Below are 14,879 nucleotides of genomic sequence, written 5' to 3'. Positions count from 1 at the left end.
CAGCCTGACCCAAAGCAACTTCTTTACTTCCTGTAATTTTTCCAAAATAAAACACAGGTTCCTCCTGGATGTATAGATTTCAAACCTTTGAACTAATGAGGAAGGCAGTAATAGACGCAATGTTATCCTGACAGAATTTAGCACTTAGGACCCTAGAGGGAGTGAGTGGGAAGATTTTTATGTAATACTAAATCTTGGATTTTGAGAAGATTAACCAAGGTCTTTGAAGGTGGTGATCCCTCTTCAGCTACCTGTTTTAGCCAGTGTTTCAGGACAACGTGCTGTGGGCTAGAATTTACTCAGCTACTGGTTGGGGATATTCCTGAGACCCTCATTTGCAAGACTAACAAGTCAGATGGGAGAGGGGTATAGAGTAAAGGGACTTCAGTGTGTCTTCTGAATGTGTCTTCTGCGTGCAGGAGCTACGACAGCCGGAATCAGCATGAGATCATTCGCTGCTTGAAAGCTTTTATGAATAACAAGGTAAGACTTTTCCCATTTTCATTCCAACCCCCATTGTGACCCCCTGTTTTTCTCTTCTGTCGGCAAACTCCAAACAGGACCCAGAAGTATGAGGTTCAAGACTTTTAGCTTTCCCTTTTAGTACAGCAACTTTTTGATTGCCGCATACACATGCTTCTCTCGACCCTTTTCCCCCCAGTTGTCGTGTCTGTGTCAGAGGGTAGGCTCAATTTTCTTTCTCTTTTTATAGTTTCTTCTGCTAACTCTTGAATTTCCTGACATGCAGTTATTGTTTTTGAAAGGTTTTTGTTTGAGGGTCTTTTTTTTCCAGTCACACTATAGAAATTTTTTACTTTTTTTTTTTTTTTTAGTATTTAAATCCAGGGAGCCATGATTATTTATTCCTGAATGCAAATTTATCTTCCACACTGTCTAATTTTGTTATAATTAACTTATTCCATTGGGTTGGGGGGACATTAAAAAGAAACATAAAAATCCAAGATTTCTACTCTTGGAAGACATAGAATTCTGTTATGTTATCTACTAGTGAATTATTTTTCTATGCTCATTTCTGTTTCGCTCTTTTGGGAAAAGTATTCTACCCTATATTAGTTTGCTAGGGCTGCAATAATAGAGTGCTGTAAATTGCGTGTCTTCAACAACAGAAATGTATTGTCTCACATTTTTGGAGGCTCTCAGTCCAAGTGCTTAGATCGAGTGCTAGCAGGGTCGGTAGGGTTGGTTCCTTCTGAACCTGGAGGAGAGTATGCCCCATGCCTCTCTCCTAGCTTCTGGCAGCCTGCTGGCAGTCTTTGGCTTTCTTTGACTTGTGGGTGCATCACCCCAACCTTTGCCTGCATGCTCACGTTCTTCCTGTGTGCATGTCTGTGTCCACATTTCCCTTTTTCATAAGGACAGCAGTCATTGGATTAAGGACCTACCTACTCCAGTGTGACCTTGTAACAACTAATTACATTTGCCAATGACCCTATGTCCAAATAAGGTCGCATTCTGAGGTACTGGGAGTTAAAACTTCAACATATGAATTTGGGGGGAAAATACCATTTAACCCATAATGACTCCTAAACTTGCCTGGATTTGATGCTGTCGTCTTTAAACCTCCCTTCTCTGTTCTTGTCCTACCAGTTTGGAATCAAGACCATGTTAGAGACAGAAGAAGGAATCCTGCTGCTGGTCAGGGCCATGGACCCCGCTGTTCCCAACATGATGATCGATGCGGCCAAGCTGCTTTCTGCTCTTTGTATCCTGCCACAGCCGGAGGACATGTATGTGACTGGGATTGTTCCCCTTCTCCATTCTCTCTTTACTGTCTTCCCTAGTCTGGAGGGAATCCGAGTTGCTTGGGTGGCCATTGGTCTTAAATACTAGGTAAGACTGTATTCCTTCCCAGACGTGAACACTGAATCTACATTTAAGAAAGATTTTTAGGTGATGGGAGCTAACAATCTGTCCATTTAAAAAAAAAAATTCAGAAGCAATACAATATTACTTTTAAAATGCAAACAATACAGAAGTATATAAAGTAAAATTTAACAGCCTTGTTCTGTTGGCAAATCCTGTTCTGCGGAGATAATTACTGTTAGTGGCTTGGTACTGTCCGGTAGATCTTTTTCTAGCACAGACAAATATATTGCATTTCCTAGATTCTAAGGTGTGGTATTCCAAAACTAAGGAAAGATGGCTTATGCATATACAACCAAACACAGGATAGACTTTTATTTTTGTAGAGGGGTCTAACAAAAGCTAAATCATACTATGTATTCTTTTCAGTTTGTTTCTTTTTATTTAAAGTAGATCTTGGGCATCCTTTTATGTCAACATTTATAGATACATCTCTAGTGGCTATTTAGCATTCTATAGTATGTGTATCCCATAATTGTTTAGCAGTTCTCTAATTGCTAGACTTTTAGATAGACTTTTTTTTTAGCATATGTGGCTCTTGCTCTAGGTAATAAGAATTTTAACTTTTACATATGATGCCATAATAAATGTGCTTGTATGTATATTCTTCCACATTTATGCATTTATGTTTGGTAGATTTCTAGAAGTAGGCCAAATATTATTTGCATTCAAAATTGGCATTATTAAATGCCCCTCCAAAAGCTGTACCAATTTATACTTTATTGAATAGGGGTCTTAATTTGGTATCCATAGACAGGAGTCTCGGGATGAGTTTTAAGGCACATTTTTTCTGTAGAGATGATTCTTAGCTTTCAGCAGATTTGGCCCCTGTTCTAGGTGATGAGGAGAGTACTGTGAGAACTCTGGAACACTGATAACGTTCTGTTTCCTGCCTGATCGGCGCCCCCGCATAATCTACCTGCTGCGTGTGTCCATGTCTGCCTGTCTGTGTCAGAGCACCTGGGCAGTTCTCTCCTTTTCTCCTGGCAGGAATGAAAGGGTTTTGGAGGCAATGACAGAAAGAGCTGAGATGGATGAGGTGGAACGTTTTCAGCCACTGCTGGATGGATTAAAAAGTGGGACCTCCATTGCACTCAAGGCATGTATCATTCCCCTGAACCTGGGCCCAAGAGTAGAGTTCAACATGGAAAGACTTAGGTTCATTTGACCTTTTAACAGAGCACATGGTATGATTCCCAACAATATATTTTACATCTCAGAATTTGTTAGGAAGGGAAAATGGTTATCCTTCTCTCCAAGAAGGCAGAGAAAGAACTGTTACTCATTATGCAGTGGGGGAAAGGAGTGGTATTTATTTACAAGTTAGTAAAACCAAGGCCTAAAACGAAGTATACCATCAAATTCTTGAAATTGTTTAGACCTCTGTGCTCTCCAGACCTGCTCAAGCCAGGCCTTACTGCTGTGGCAGAAACTCATTCTTGTAGTCTTGTACTGCATTTTCTAGATTGTATTTGGGGTCCTCAGAATACATGGAAAGAGAATGGAATCTTGGTATCTAGGTGTTAACACTGACGTAGCTGCTGAATTTAAAAATTTTAGGTGGGATGCCTACAGCTGATCAATGCTCTCATCACCCCAGCGGAAGAACTTGACTTCCGAGTTCACATCCGAAGTGAGCTGATGCGCTTGGGGCTGCACCAAGCGTTGCAGGTGAGATGCAGCCCTTCATTAGAAAGGTCCTCCCTGCTCTTACAGCCCCGTCACCCCAGGGGTAACTGTGGTTTGCACTTCGAAAACCAGGTCGAAAGGCTTGGGTTTCTGGCCAGCATAGGACATTGCTGGGTGCCCTGACTCCTGTTTTGGTCGCGGACAGGACCTTCGGAAGATCGAAAATGAAGACATGCGAGTGCAGCTCGCTGTGTTTGATGAGCAAGGGGATGAAGACTCCTACGACCTGAAGGCACGGCTGGATGACATTCGAATGGAGATGGAATATCCTTTCCCTGGCTAGGTTCAAGACAGGAGATATTCAGTTGACATCAGCCTGTGTGTCTTCTCAGTAGATAAGGCAGGTGTCTTCTAATTGCTGTAAAGTTCTTTTCCTCAGCATGGACCAGAGAAGTTAGGAAAAGTGATCCGAGGGTGGTTTAGCATGGAGGCAGCCCTCAAAATTAGTTTAGACCTCCTGGAACATGGTGGCTTAGCTTATTTACTAAGATGTAGAATTGGTTTTTAGAGAACACACGTAAGTCAGGGAGTGGGGTTATCATTTGCTTTCTTGTATGTATTCCCGAGACTGGCAGAGGGAGTAATTTGATTACCCGTTGATACTGCCACAAGTGACTTTGAAGCATTTATCTTCTAGTTTCTGTCTACTGATTGATCTTCAAGCCAATTCACTGGTCCCTGTGCTAAAGGAAGTTTATAGAGCTTAAAGTTTCGAGCAATATTTACAGGAAGAACAGCTGTGAGAATAGAAGAGCATCTTGCTACTTTTCCTGAGAGTTGGGCAAGCCACCTGTCATAGTATCTAAATATATGCTTTCCTTAGCTTCTTCCCGTTTTCCACTGATTTCAATGAAGTCTTCCAGATTCTCTTAAACACAGTGAAGGACTCAAAGGCAGAGCCACACTTCCTGTCCATTCTGCAGCACCTACTCTTGGTCCGAAATGACTATGAAGCCAGGTGAGATGACATACCTGTGGGAAGTTTTGAACTTCAGCCTAAGTGTAAAGAGCAAAGCCCTTAAGTTCAAAGATTGTCTGTAAAGGGGAAAAAAGGTGAGGATTAGGTTTCATTGTTAGTCATGGATATAAAGGGAGTTGTCCTTGGTCCCTCTCATCTAACTGAAAGGCATCCCTGGGGAAGAGGTCAGAGTGTGTAAGGCGAAGTGCCCTTTCTCTTTGGGAGGGGTCTGGAAGTGTGGAGTGAAGAAGACAGCAAAGGGAGGTAAGTTGAAAGGTCTTTCAGGTTGCCTGAAAGTAGAGATTCAGCAATTATACTATCCATGCCACGGAGGGTCAGCCTGAGGCTTTAGGTGGGAAGGGTCAGCCTGAGGCTTTAGGTGGGAAGGGATTGGCACTAGGAGGCAGATGCCCAGGAGGTTTGACATCTGAAGGAGATGGAGTAGCTGACTTGGAAGGAGGGGTTCTTAGCATGGCGGCAGTATTTGTCAGTTTTATGAAGAGGTCTTTTTCAGAACACTTACCCTCAGGTCCCTCTATTGTCAGAGCAGTTACCTTTTCTTGACCCTGCATACTTCTGAAAACTGTATTGTAGTTTTTCTTTAATAATCTTGATTTGTTTTTGTTGTAGGCCGCAGTACTATAGGCTGATCGAAGAATGTATTTCTCAGATAGTTCTGCGCAAGAACGGGGCTGATCCCGACTTCAAGTGCCGGCGCCTCAAGGTTGATATTGAGGGATTGATTGGTAAGTGTACTTTTCTATGTGCTTCCTTAAAATACTGCTTCTGCCTTTCATTTTGCATCTTTCAGTGAAAATTTCAGAGAAGGTCTCTTTCTGGTCCCCAGGTATTTGTATTTTGGCCCTTTCTCAGTTGTTAACCAGCATCTGTGTTAAGAATATATAGGCCTTTAGTTTATTTCTACACAATCCTAAAAATTTAACCCCTTCTCACACACTATCCCACCTTTTGAAGGGACTTCAGGTATAAGCTGGGACTCTTGCTAGTCTCCAAGATTGTGAGTATGACTTGTAGGCATTCTTCGTGCCACCCAGCACGTGTCCTTAATAGACACTCAGAAATCTGATGCTGAGTTTAAGTGATAGTTCCACTTCTTTATCTGGTGCAGAATGTTAAGAAGGGCAATAAAAATAAACAAAAGGGCCAAAGACCTCCCTGCCCTGTGGCTATATTGAAGGGCTTAGGTAGCAGGAGAGGAAAGTAAGAGATTGGGAGCTTTACTTTCTGACTCTTCTTTTCAGATCAAATGATTGATAAAACAAAGGTAGAGAAATCTGAAGCCAAAGCTACAGAGCTGGAAAAAAAGGTGCGTGTGAGAAATAAAAAAAAATCAGGGTATATCTTTCTTTGTCTAAGGGTTATTATTTTTCTGACATGTGAAGCATGCCTGAGATATTTTTAAAGCACTCAGCACACAACAGTGTTCTTAGATGACACCCCTATGGTTCTGGAAGCGCTCTCAGGTCCACTTGGCATCTCAGCCCTCCTCTCCCTGGAACAGTAGGAGCCAGTAGTTTGTCTGAATTCTCTTGTTCTCTCTGATGGTTAAAGACTCCTTTTATGGTTGGGATTGCCCACCGTGGCTGTCCTGGTTAAATGTCTTTAAAATCTTAGTTTTAAAAAAAATTATAACTCTAAAAATAGGTAAACTATGGAAATGGTCCTTAGTTTCCTCCTCCTTTATCCATGATTTTTCATGTCAAAATCATGGTGTTCTTTTTTCCCAGGCACTCCCTGGGTCAGTGATGTCTATAGAGCCAAGACTGGCACAAAGCAGTAAATCACGGGGAATAACGCTGTCCTTCTTGCCCAGATAGCTCACTGGGAGCCTGGTTCCTTTCTCCTTTAGCTGGACTTAGAGTTAACAGCCCGACATGAGCTACAGGTGGAAATGAAAAAGATGGAAAGTGACTTCGAGCAGAAGCTCCAGGATCTTCAAGGAGAAAAGGATGTGCTGGATTCTGAAAAGCAGCACATTGCCACAGAGAAACAGAGCCTGGAAGCAGAGGTGTCTCAGCTCACAGGAGAGGTGAGGTCTGAGCAGGGGAGGCAGAGTGACCTGTGACTGCCACCAGCAGCTTCAGGGTGAGCCTGTCTTGGAGCAGGAGTCATCTTACTCCCAGGAGGGTTCAGCTACTACAAATTGGTCATCTAGTTACCTAGTGCGTGTTTTAAAAATATTTTACTGTTTGTTTTATGTTGTATTGGGATAAGTAATACGTAAGATAGAAAATTTGAAAAATACAGAACATAAAGAATAGAATAAGTCACAGTACTACTCAGAAATAAAGATAATATTCTTCCAATAAATTTAGGAGTGGAAACTAAAGAAACTGTTCTCAATAAATTTGCTTATCTTCTGCTATTATCTCCGGACAGATTTATCCTTACATACTCTCTCTGCAGTGATAAATGTTTGATGATCTGTGATCTGACCACTTGACCACACCCCGTATTTTGCCATGTATAATGCGCACCCATGGTCTTGTGTGCATTATGCGCAGGATTATTAGACCCATGGTATATAATCATTATGCCCATGTATAACATGCATCCTTATTTTTCCTAAAAAATTTTGGGGAAAAAGTACGCATTATACACGGCAAAATACGGTATGTGGCTATATAATTACTTATATAGCACATGTGTTAATTATATAACTGGAATATTTGATTTACTTCAATTTTGCATTTTCTAATCAAAGGGAGAGTTTAACAGGAATATTGCAGTTGCCTTTTTAATAAAAAGCATGCTGAACTAAGAACATGAAGACCTGAATTTAATTTCACCTTGTCACTAAGTGGCTACTTGACGTTAGGTCAGTCCTTTCATGTCTGTCTCCTTTCGTGGCCTTCATGTATAAAATGAGAAGTTGTGATTGGGTCATTTTTTAGGTCCCTTCGAACCCCATTTGTCCCTGAGGTGCAGTGAGAAGTGTGCTCTCATTGATGTTGTGTTTCTAGGTTGCCAAGCTGTCCAAGGAGCTGGAAGATGCCAAGAAAGAAATGGCTTCTCTCTCCGCTGCAGCTGCTGCTGTTCCCCCTGCCCCGCCTTTACCTAGTGACTCTGGCACTGTTATTCCACCCTCACCTCCTCTTCCTGGGGGTGGTACCATTCCTCCTCCACCACCTCCCCCTCCTTTGCCTGGGGGTGTTGCAATCCCCCCACCCCCTCCTTTGCCTGGGGGTGCTGCCATCCCCCCACCCCCTCCTTTGCCAGGAGGTACTGCCATCCCCCCACCTCCCCTTTGGCCTGGGGGTGCTGCCATCCCCCCACCTCCCCCTTTGCCTGGGGGTGCTGCCATCCCCCCACCCCCTCCTTTGCCTGGGGGTTCTGCCATCCCCCCACCTCCCCCTTTGCCTGGGGGTGCTGGCATCCCTCCACCCCCTCCTCCCTTGCCTGGGGGTGCTGGCATCCCCCCACCCCCTCCTCCCTTGCCTGGAGGGCCAGGAATGCCGCCTCCCCCTCCCCCTCTTCCTGGTGGTTCTGGAATCCCCCCACCCCCTCCATTTCCTGGAGTCCCTGGCATTCCTCCACCTCCGCCAGGAATGGGTATGCCTCCACCTCCCCCTTTTGGATTTGGAGTTCCCGCAGCCCCAGTTCTGCCATATGGATTAACCCCAAAGAAACTCTATAAGCCAGAAGTGCAGCTCCGGAGGCCAAACTGGTCCAAGGTGAGAATTTCTGTCCATTTCTTCAACAGTACCCATTCAGAAACCACTTCACTTTCCTACTTTGTACTTTGTGCTTGGTTGGGCTTCCTGTCTCCCGGCTTGCATCTGTCTGTTTCAGTGGCACTCATGCATATGTAATTCAGCAGACACTAGGCATCTCCTGTATGCTAGACATCGCTTTAGAGAGTTCTTTGCGTCCAAACTGCTACAAAACCTAAACTTAAGTTAGTAGTAGTTTTGGCCTTTGAGGATATGAGTGCCAGGGTTACACACAGTTTGATAATAGTCATTTCACCAGTCTGCAAAGTACTGATAATTTTGTTGATTTCAAGTCATGGATTATGGATAAGCCCCCCTACCTCCACCCTTCAGTAAAGAGCTACACACGGGATGTGTTTCCATGGCGCAATACTGTTCCCACTATGTGTGTGAGACCCCTGCGTTTCTGCACCAGCCTTTTGCTTCCAGAAACCAAGTTAGGGATTAGAAAACGAATGAATTTGGTACAGTTAGCCAGATTGTTGGGAAAATATGTAATGTAGAACAAGATGTGGAATAAGTCTTAATGCTTCTAAAACTAGTGGATTTAAGGTTAGAAGGAGGATCCGTAGTATAACTTGAATAATCATCAACAAATATTTTGCTGATGCGTCCAGAAGCGCCATCGCCTGATTTCAACAGGAAGAGTAGAGCTGTTGTCTGTACCTCAGGTTTGTTCTGGCTCCGGTGGGACAGTGCTGATAACCAGCCAGCCACCGCTCGCATCTTCATCAGTTTTCTAGGGTGGAAAGTATGGGCTCACCTTGGTAACTGTTAACACCCTGCTTGTACCCACAGTTTGTCGCTGAGGACCTTTCTCAGAACTGCTTCTGGACAAAGGTGAAGGAGGACCGCTTTGAGAACAATGAACTGTTTGCCAAACTTACCCATGCCTTCTCTGCCCAGACCAAGAGTGAGTCCCTTCCTCTTTCATGCAAAGGGCCAGCGTAGGACTTAGAAGATTCTTTAAGTGGGTTTCCCATTCCTTTCCCTTCCCTGGGTGAGGCTTGAAGAGAGATGGGGTTTCAATTTGGAAGAAAATACGATATCTTCTTATTCAGGGGATGCTGGGTTTGGGAAAGAGAACTGTTACATGTAGGTTGGTATTTCCCCCTACCTGCACCCGTTTTTTTGCAGGTAGGTATTTTATGTCATTATAACTCGATATGAGATTAAGGTGACAGAGCTTAGTCTGGGCGCATTCTGATGATGCTCCTGCACCATTCTGGCACTGACTTTAAGGTGCGATCTCCAGGCCTACACACATCATTGGTGAGGGCTGGGCAGAGTCTAATGGGTCAGGTGGTTGGGCAACTATCTACAGTAACAGCAAACCATGTGTGATTCATTTTCTTTCTTCTGTTTCTTTCCAATATCTGATATTTTCTCCTTCCTGGTCCTTCGCTTCTGCAGCATCAAAAGGTAAGAGTATGGAAGAGCCTTTTAATTGGGTCTCTTGAATATTAGAAAAAACCAATGTAAAGGAATTTCTCTTCAGCAAATTGAAACTAGTAGTGGGGCTTAACTTCTCTTTTGCTAGATTTTTGGTTTTTTGCTTTTGTTTTAAGAGTACAGGAGGAACAGTAGCTGTGATGTTGATAGGAAAAAATTAAGCTATCATACACTTATTTTTTCTTTGGAAGGTGAGGGACAAATTCAATAATAATACCATCATCTTACATTTGTGTTATGTTTTATAATTTGCAAAGTGCTCTAACATAACTTTATTTGACCTGCAAAGAAGCCTTATGAAACAGGCAGGCTGTATATTCTCTCCACTCTGTGGGATATATGAACTGAATGGTCAGGCAGCTCACCCAAGGTTGTGTAACCAGATCCTGGAGTCTTGACTTTTGGTCCATTCTCTTACATAGTTCTGGTGCATTTTTTCATATACATTCTTCTTCACCTCCATATCTTCACCTGTATTTTAGAATTGCCGACCTTTCTTGCCCTCTTCTTCCACTTCCTAATTCTTGTGGGTTTTCTGCTCCCTTAATATGGCTTGTGATCATTTTATGTTGTTTCCATTCTTCTAGCTTTTTTGTTTCTTTAGAGTTTTATTATTTATTATAAACGCTCCAACTAAGGAGCATTCCCTCACCCCCTGCCCGATAAATAAGTATTTTAAAAGACGATTATTATGTTATTCCTTAAGTGATCTAATGGGACCAGGCTACACTTTGTTCTAGTAAGGAGGCTGACAGATTGTAGGTGCCTTTGGTGGTCCGTAGTTACACGGGGGTATAGCAGTATAAGATCCCAGTACTCAGGCCTGTCTTGCTGCCCCAGCTTTCAGGGCAGGGTGCCTTTTCTTCTAAGAGAGCCGTCACCTTCCAAACTCAAGTCCAGCTTAGGGAATTACTTTCGCCCTCTTAGTTAAAAATGCTCTGATAATGATCACTTACACTGCTGTAGTACATCAACAAAGTACATGAACAGTGAACATCAAAATCAAATGATTTGCTAAGTTGTGTAAGTAAGTTCACAGAATCTATCGCTGCATTGGCCTCTGAGAAAGTCCCTGTCTTGTGGCCGGGCTCTGGGTGCCCCTGCAGATGCACACTGCCCGGGCCCCTTTCCTCCCCGCCCTTCTTTTGTCCTGGAGCTTTGTGTTCCCATCAATGGTAATGGAGTTTCCTGCGGTTCGGTGGTTTTCCTCGGCATTATATCCCTAAGACCTTACCTCATTTTTTTGTTATTTTCAACAGTGTAATCAAACTTATTAATGCTCCTTTAGCTCTCAACTTTGGCCCTGGAAATGACTTTCTATTCATTGAAGGTTCTAACTTACTAACAACTTTGCCTTTTTTTTTTTCTTAAATTATTCTTAGAAATCTCTATATCTCCCCCCCCCCTTAGGGTTTATTTATTGATTGATTTTAGAGAGGGGCAAGGAGGAGAAACATATATGCCTTGACCAGGGATCAAACCCACAACCTCGGTGTATTGGAATAATGCTCTAACCAACTGAGCCACCCAGCCAGTGCAGAAATCTCTGTATCTTAATCTGAAAAGAATGAGTATGAATTTATCCTTTTAGTTTATTGGCAGCATGGATTTTCATGTAGTAATAATCATCACTAGATTGCTGCTGTTTTGATGAAGGAAATTTGTAACTAGTCTTTATTTTTTTAGGACTTTTTAAAAAAAGATTTATTTATTTATTTTTAGAGAGAGGAGAAGGGAGGGAGAAAGAGAGGGAGAGAAACATCAATGTGTGGTTGCCTGTCATGTGGCTCCAACTAGGAACCTGGCCCGAAACCCAGGCATGTGCCCTGGCTGGGAATCAAACTGGCGACCCTTTGGTTCACAGCCTGCGCTCAATTCACTGAGCTACACCAGCCAGGATTAGTCTTTATTTTAGTCTGTAAGTGGCTTTACTTTTAGGTGGGACTTTCAGGTGTTAAAATTGGCACACTGTCTTCATTTCCCATCTTTTCATTAGGAAGCACTAATGAAAAGGAAGGTATTCTTGAAAATTATCAAATCATGAGCAATTTTCCAGACACCTAAATCTTAGTCATTTTAAGAAACTCCTGGAAAAGATTTTTTCTTGTCAACTATAGTTATAAGTAATCTAAGTAACCTATCAACAGTTACCAACAGATAAACTCTAACAGTTACCTGTAACACTTGGATGCAACAGAGCGCCCTGCTCTCTCCAACCATGCCGCATCCATGTTTTCATTCATTTCATTCATTTCCCCGCAAGGAGCAAACGCTTCTCCTTTAACAAATCATTTCTTCTTGGGATTGTCAGTGTTTTATTGACTTCATTGTTGTATGACTCCTAGGAGTACGAAAAGGAATAATGTTAGATTAGGAAAAGTGAGTGAGATAGTGGCTATTTAGGGTTGAAGAGGAGCCATACTCTGATTATCATACACGCAGCTGTAGCACAACTAATTCAGTTGGAGAAATAAGACGCGCTTGTCTAGTTCTGGTAGAAGTTCTGCTTAGATGACTTCTGCCCAGTAGTTGCCAGTCTCAATGAGGAAGTTATTTGGACACTAGGTTTTCATAATATTGCATTATTTCCGCTCTTGCTTGCTAAACACAACTGTTATTTGTTAAACATAGCTGTAGCTCCCTTATATTTTATTTCTACCTAAAAGCTACCATATACCTATTGGCTTCTCCAGGAGTGGACATTAAAGAAAACATACACCTCTTTACATCTGCCTCCTATGGTCAAAGGTCACCAGCTACTGCTCCATTAAGGTTCAAGGAGGCATGTACCTTGTTCTAAGAGAAGAGCTAAGGGGAAGGTATGGTCCTCAGACATACACTACACGTCCTCACGCACATTTTTCTCTCTCAAAGGTTACTCTCTTATTTCTGAACTCTTGACTTCCTATAGATACGTTGCCGAGAGAATGTTTTGAGTTCCAATTGATAGGCAGTGCTATAAAACTTCTAGTACTTTCTCACTTCCCTTATGGTGATCAGTAAGGAGTCTTTTTTATCATCATGGTCTTTTTGTTGATTCTGCTTCTTTAATTCCTTGGGAACAGGCTCAGCAGTTGATTTTTTTCACCCTCCCTCGGGGATCTGTTGGGTCGCTGCGGTGGCCTCGGGTCATTATCCGTGGTGCGCACAGCATAGTTTCTCATCTGCCTGCCTTCTAATGCTTACTCTCTCGTGGATGACGTGATCCCATTAAAACTATTACATTTTAAAACAGCGTGGTAAGTGATAACCGATATTCTTTTTAGGTTTACTCCTTTTAAAAAATCTTTTGGGTTCTTAAGATTCACGAGTTAATGCCCCTTAGTAGGTGTATAGTGGACAATGCGTAGCATTAGATGGTCTCTTCCCTGTTAAAACACAAAGTGCTTTATGGGAACTGAGCCTCAGAACAGTTCTCCAAGTGGTTAATGACAGTAATTTAGAAAGAACTCTGGCTGGAAAGCAGGATCTTGACCAAGAGCTGAGAATTTCATAAACAATAACAGTTTCCTAGTAAGGTTCGGAACCATGCGGGTCCAGATCCCAAGGTCTGTGCCGCTGGCCCACAAATCAGAGCGGTCAGCAGCTATGGATACTTTACCTGTCTGCAGCTCTCCCAGGGCTTTCAGGGTTCAGGCCTTAACAGGAGCCCATGGTGGGTAAGCAGTCCCCTCTTTCCCAAAGGGGTAGATACCTTTTCCTTCTTCCTTTTTCCTGTGATCCTCTTCTGTCTGGTCCGTGGCACCCACCCAGTCGGGTCTTCATCAGGAAATGTCCTAGTGATTCTTTACAGCCTCTGCACCTGTGACCTCTAGAAATAAGATTCTGTAGGAGCTCAGTGTGCTCCACCTTACTCAGTGAGTCTTTTGGCAGACAGATGTCTGGCCAGTTCCTTACGCCTCTCAAGTACATGAAATTAGGATGGTTGTTGGGATTCTTTTATTTACTAACTTCTCTTGGATTTTGAGTAGGTAGACTACTCAGACTGTTAGTACAAGGAAGTTGAGAGATTCCGAAACATTATATAGTACTCTCTATAATTTATAAACATAAATCTATGCTGTCACTTGGGGTTACCAGGAGTCCTGCACAGGGCATAACCACACGTCCTCTGGGTCGTGATCTCCCCTCCTCAGTGGTGTAAAAACAGAACCTAAAGTACCCCCTCCTTTACCATCACTATTTGCCTTGGATCCACTGGATCTAATACGCCATTTATGTCACTCACCACAGGAAGCTGCCCAGGCTCACAGGTCGCCCTCACCTCCCCTAAGGTTCTGTGTAACTGTTCGCCTGTTTCCTGCCATCCCACTGGAACTCTTGAAAGCCGCCCACTGTGCCCTCTGGAATTCAGGGTCTATCACCAGCAAAGTCTGCCGTCATCCATTTCACCTCGTTGCTCTAACAGAGACCTGGCTTTTTCCCTCGACACCGCTTTCCCTCTTGCCCCTCTCCTGTGGGGTCCCCCTGCCACACACTCCTGTGGGAACCCTCACATCAGTGGGTCTGCAGATGGGGTAGATGTCCTCTTCTTTACTGCTACTTCCAGATCATTTCACTTTTTCCCTAAAAACCCATCATTTCAAATCTCACAACCTGAAATTGTGTATCACCCACCCTCTCTCTCTGTGCTCTCATCTATGAGCACTCCAACTCACTCCTCCTTATTTCTCAGTTAGTGTAGCTCCTGGCTGCTCTCTGCAGTACCCCGACCTGCTTGTCTTTCTTCTTAACGGTTCTGACACAGAAGGGTTGTGATCCTACCAATTTTCTTGCTTCACAATTCCTTGAATGATCCTTTCCCAGTGATCTTGTCCTCTGCCCTGCCTTACCCAGTCAGTGGTCAGGCACCGGTAACTGCAGCCCTTCCACAGTCTCAATCTCATACCACCTGCGTTCTGTCTTTTTGCCTCGCTCTCTCATACCCTGACCCCAGCAGTCCTCCAGCTGCACTTGACTTCCAATTCATTTCTCCTACCACTGTTCACTGCCTTTCACCTCCTCAGCTAAAATTCCATGCTTAACCATAATCACTGCATTGGTTTTGTTTTGTTTTTTTCTTCCATTATCTGTCATTCCAGCACACCTGACTGGCGAGACGCAGTCCTGGCTAATTCCCTCTCTCCATCCACCCTGTACCTGAAGCTATGCACGTGAATGTG

The 14,879-nt window shown here is 43.3% G+C and overlaps 1 protein-coding gene across 1 annotated transcript in view; it reads left to right on the top strand.

The window, feature by feature from the left end:
* DIAPH1 (diaphanous related formin 1) overlaps nt 1–14,879 on the top strand; it is an 84,094-nt gene that overhangs the window by 29,633 nt on the left and 39,582 nt on the right. Inside the window, exons 7-18 of the mRNA XM_053913167.2 lie at nt 420–483; nt 1,609–1,748; nt 2,875–2,983; nt 3,445–3,555; nt 3,719–3,837; nt 4,415–4,531; nt 5,162–5,277; nt 5,794–5,858; nt 6,402–6,581; nt 7,516–8,226; nt 9,064–9,178; nt 9,679–9,687. Coding sequence (XP_053769142.1) covers nt 420–483; nt 1,609–1,748; nt 2,875–2,983; nt 3,445–3,555; nt 3,719–3,837; nt 4,415–4,531; nt 5,162–5,277; nt 5,794–5,858; nt 6,402–6,581; nt 7,516–8,226; nt 9,064–9,178; nt 9,679–9,687 — 1,856 coding nt within the window. The remainder of the gene's footprint in view (nt 1–419; nt 484–1,608; nt 1,749–2,874; nt 2,984–3,444; nt 3,556–3,718; nt 3,838–4,414; nt 4,532–5,161; nt 5,278–5,793; nt 5,859–6,401; nt 6,582–7,515; nt 8,227–9,063; nt 9,179–9,678; nt 9,688–14,879) is intronic.

This window comes from Desmodus rotundus, chromosome 10 (assembly GCF_022682495.2).
Source record: "Desmodus rotundus isolate HL8 chromosome 10, HLdesRot8A.1, whole genome shotgun sequence".
Taxonomy (NCBI): domain Eukaryota; kingdom Metazoa; phylum Chordata; class Mammalia; order Chiroptera; family Phyllostomidae; genus Desmodus; species Desmodus rotundus.
The sequence above is the reverse complement of the archived record's forward strand: the minus strand, read 5'-3'. Positions and strand labels throughout refer to the sequence as shown.